The sequence below is a fragment of the Fragaria vesca genome, linkage group LG6 (assembly GCF_000184155.1).
Source record: "Fragaria vesca subsp. vesca linkage group LG6, FraVesHawaii_1.0, whole genome shotgun sequence".
Classification (NCBI taxonomy): domain Eukaryota; kingdom Viridiplantae; phylum Streptophyta; class Magnoliopsida; order Rosales; family Rosaceae; genus Fragaria; species Fragaria vesca.
The window spans coordinates 12,155,050-12,159,479 of NC_020496.1; the positions used below are offsets into that span (position 1 = coordinate 12,155,050).

The following is a 4,430-nucleotide window of genomic DNA, read 5'->3' on the forward strand; positions in this document are numbered from 1 at the left end:
AAAAAAAAAAAAAGTAGAAGAAGAAGAAGAAGGAGACGGGTTGTGGACTTGTGGGAACTGGGAAGGGTTCTGACCTTAGAAACAACCCATTTAGCCGCCTCCCTCCACACTCGTCCAAGAACAGCCCTGCCACATTTAATTGACTTTGTCAACCACTGGGTATGAGTTCCTTCCTTCCATTTCACAATATTCTTATCTTTCCATCATCACAATCATCTCAAATTCTCAATTCTTCAGTTTAAAACCAGAAGGATGAACCCAGAGCTTCATTGTTTATATGGGGTTTTCCAGACATTGATTTACGTGAGAATTTTCAAGAACCCATACCATTCTTCTTCTCTCTTCTCTATGCCCACCTCTTCAACGCCACCACCCTCGTTGCCCTCAACCTCCGCTACCTCGACTTGTCCTTAAATCTCCTCAATGGTTCCCTCTCGGAGTCTCTCACCGAGGTCGACTTGGAAATCGGGAAATAGACGAGGCTTTGTAATGAACCAATGAAGGAGAAGAGGTATATGTTTGTTGGGTTTGCAGGTCGGAGGGACAATACCCAACTAAACAGAAAGAAATAAAGGATGGGATATGATAATTCAGTTTTTACTGTCTATTGTTTGGAACTGGACTAACAACGCGTGTACTGCACGCTTCCGTTAACTGACCGTTGGTGACAGCCCACTATGTGGACTGAAGAATCTCCGATCTTACAACTCAGTCTCTCTGCAAACGGTTAATAACTCTGCCACAAAAGTGCTACTTTATATCCTAGTGTAGTAGGTTTGCTTTGCTTTATCTGTCTCTAAATGACAGATAAATAGCATGATGTATAGCTTTGCTTCAAAACTGGTTTATTTGGGCAAAATGATCGATAATGCTTCAGGACTAAGAAGTAAGAACCCAATTCATGTTTGAATGTAAAATACTAAAATAATGAAAAAACAAAAATGCTCAAGGAGCAGGTCAGGCAATCAGGAACGGATTTGAGAGGGGTACCCAAAGAATGACGGGATTTAGTCCATCCCTTGGGACATGTTTAATGCACTACAATCCAGGGAGAATAGGACTGAATACCAGTTCATATATTCAGCATCAAGGCGCACAACACCAAGCTCGCATACGCTATCTGGGTATCCATACTGCAAGTTCAAAGCCATTTAGGGCACACAAACATCGTTTGGGTTGTGTTTTACGAACATAACCAGCTTTGTAAGAGCCGGATGTTGTTAACAAAATGTTGAACAGTACAACATTCCGAAAACACTTCCTATACAAATTTATAACCAAGTTTGATCAAACCAAAAATTTCTGGGGCCTGTATTGCCACAAGACTACATCTTTCATTTCCAAACACCAAACATCAACCATGTATTTGTGCCAAGAAAGTTTATTTTTCATTGTGACAGCAATATATGTTTGACATGCAATAACTTTGCTTGGCAGCAAATGGAGGCCATTTATCCTTTCAAATGCTAGATAAGAAATTATAAGGAAAATCTAATAGTTCAAAAAGATTTAAAAGGATTCAGTAATGTACCATCATCCATTGGAAACCAAGCATATTTAGAAACTGAATACAGTCAAATACCAAAAAGAAATAGCATACTATCATGTTCTTCAGCAGAAAAGAAAATAAAAGCTCCTAACAAAACATGGTTTGAATGATCTCCCCCTAGCTGGAATCCAAAGCAGCTTAAGCCTCAACCCTCTCAACGTTGTCCAGGATAAGCTTACCGGTTGGCTTGGCAAGGATATCAGTATACTCTTGGAATGGGGACTTTGAGAAGCGAGTCTCCTTCCAGAACTCAGGTGTCAAGAAACCATAGGTTTTCAGGAGACAATCAAAAGTAGCCTGCAAAGACATCAATTTACACATCATTTAAAAGTGTGACATAAAGCTTGCACTCCAAACAGTGGTAATTAGGATAACAAGACAAGGGACAAAAGACAATATACCAAAGTTACATTATCATTTATTGGTTTGGATTGAAAAACAAAATTACAAACACAAACACCCCAGAAGGATAAAAAGGTTTGTTTCAGTATCTAGAAAACACAAACAAATATAGAGACTATCACTTTGTTGAAAGACAACTCTATACGGTCAAATTCACATCATGAAACAGCAATTCAAGAGACACATCATGTAAAAGAGCAACTACAACTATATCTTAAAACAGAGATTGAACTGCAATCAAACAATGACAAACTGGACAGTACAGCACAAACTCTGTCATATGTGTAAACAATTTATGCGCTCAATATCAAAAATTAAAGAAAATAAACTCCTTTACAAGCCTCAGTCGCCACAAATGGACATAAACATCAATGCTTGCTGGTAAAACAATCAATTGCATCTTTCATGAATCTAAACATTTTACAATATAATTGGAACTATAAACAAACATACAAATCAGTCGATACAATTATCAATTGCAAAAAAAACATTTCAATTTCAAGTATCAATAATTAACAAAACAAACAACAATGTTTAAGAAGCAAACCTTGACAAAGTTGCCGAGAGTCTTAGTAGACCCCCTGGAAGAGGTGAAGACATCATCAATACCAGCAAACTGCAGCACCTTCTTGGGAACCCTAGCCGCCACAATTCCAGAACCCCTGGGAGCAGGCACCATCCTGACAGTGACAGAACCACACTTCCCGGTGACCTTGCAAGGAACAGTATGAGGCTTCCCGATCTTGTTACCCCAGTAGCCTCTCCTCACAGGAATCACCGAAAGCTTAGCGAGAATAATCGCTCCACGAATAGCAGTCGCAACCTCCTTGCTGCACTTGACGCCGAGTCCGACGTGGCCGTTGCTGTCGCCGACGACGACGAAGGCCTTGAAGCGAGTCCTCTGACCGGCACGTGTCTGCTTCTGGACGGGCATGATCTTCATGACCTCGTCCTTGAGGCCAGGGCAGAGAGTGTCGATGATCTGGTGCTCCTTGATTGGGAGCGAGTGGAGGTAGATCTGCTCAAGGGAGGAGATCTTGCCGTCCTTGACGAGACGGCCGAGCTTGGTGACGGGGACCCATTTCTCCTCCTCGTTCTGGCGGCCAGCACCGCGACGCCTGCCGCCGCGACCACGGTCGCCTCCGCGTCCGCCGCGCATACCGCGGCCGAAGCCTCCACGCTCGCCTGCTGCGGCGCCGCCTCCTCCACGCTCAGCCATGGTGTGTTAGGGTTTTGGGGGTGAAGAAGCGAGAGAGAGATGAGAGGAGGGGGTGAGGCTAGGTTTAGTATAGCAGTGCGTGTGGAACCCTTGCGGCTCTGATGTTTGGAATTTATAGCGGAAGGGTGGGAGAGGCAATCTAGGGTTTTTGTGTGACTGTGGATTGGGTTTATTTTGGGCTTATGGTTTTTGCCTGCTAGGCCCGCGCCTGCGTACACTATGACTTTATTCTCTCTCAACGTATAAATTATTTAGCAAATTACATAGAGTAATTTTGTTTACACATCTATTTTATAAATGCACATCTCACATTTTTGTAAAACTTTTAATTTCTATTTTGTCCCTCTTTCCAACTAACATAAAAAGAAAAAAAAACTTCAAATTCCTTTGAACCATGCGGTGAAAGATAATAAAAATTATGTGGGAAAAAACAACTCTAGTCAAAGGAGAAAAAGAGTGCAACACGCATATGTCGTAGGTAACATACTTCTAGATGCTCCCTCTAATTAGAATCTTCCGCTGATTGTTGCAAGATTCATATACCATAATTAGCAGTTTGATTTATTTATTACTGAAGTGAGATCTTGTGCATTTTGCATATAGGGGCTCATCATAAAATTTTCGTATGTGCAAAGTTAAAGTAATAACAACAGAACTATATAATTTTTAATAGGTCTTATCTCATTTAGTAAAGTTAGAAACAACCAGATATGCTCAAAAATAGACACTAAGTAATAGTTAAAAAGCAGAAGCTAATTGACACATTTAACTTTGTATGGTTCAAAGATTGAAAAATCATCATGGCATATCTAGCCATACACATCAATATCTTTGTTTACATATATGTTTTATTACAATGTTCTAAAAAACGCTCCCAAGCCGCCTAGGCACTAGGCGTCACCCATCCGTTTCGATTCTCCCCTGATCGGTCGAGCTAGGGGTCCAGGAGAAAGTCGGCCGCCTGGGCGGCTTGGGCGGGTCTGGGCGGTCGGCCGATTAGACAGTTTGAATCTTTTTTTTCCGTCGTTCAAACTTATACTCAAAACAAAAACCAAATTGAGTCGAACACAATTCTAAACTCGATGGAAGAAGAGAATCTTATACTCAAAACAAAAACCAAATCGAGTCGAACACAATTCTAAACTCAATGGAAGAGGAGAGAGAGAGAGAGAGAGAGAGAGAGAGAGAGAGAGAGAGAGAGAGAGAGAGAGAGAGAGAGAGAGAGAGAGAGAGAGAGAAGAGAGAAGAGAGAGAGAGAGA

General features: G+C 41.4%; 1 protein-coding gene across 1 annotated transcript; it reads right to left on the reverse strand.

Annotated features, from left to right (window-relative positions):
- Window positions 1-1,365: 1,365 nt before the first annotated feature.
- On the reverse strand, window positions 1,366-3,246 carry LOC101310814 (40S ribosomal protein S2-4-like). Its single transcript, XM_004302913.1, has 2 exons — window positions 2,499-3,246; window positions 1,366-1,846 (listed from the first exon to the last, which is right to left on the reverse strand). The coding sequence occupies exons 1-2, from the start codon at window positions 3,168-3,170 to the stop codon at window positions 1,688-1,690; spliced, it is 831 nt and encodes a 276-aa protein (XP_004302961.1). The 5' UTR covers window positions 3,171-3,246; the 3' UTR covers window positions 1,366-1,687.
- Between the last annotated feature and the right edge of the window lie 1,184 nt (window positions 3,247-4,430).

Bases quoted from the DNA above. Each gene is read 5' to 3' on its own strand.
- LOC101310814 (XM_004302913.1), bottom strand. From the start codon at position 3,170: ATGGCTGAGCGTGGAGGAGGCGGCGCCGCAGCAGGCGAGCGTGGAGGC. The intron at 1,847-2,498 runs GTTTGCTTCTTA...ATGTCTTTGCAG, and splicing joins CTCTCGGCAACTTTGTCAAG to GCTACTTTTGATTGTCTCCT.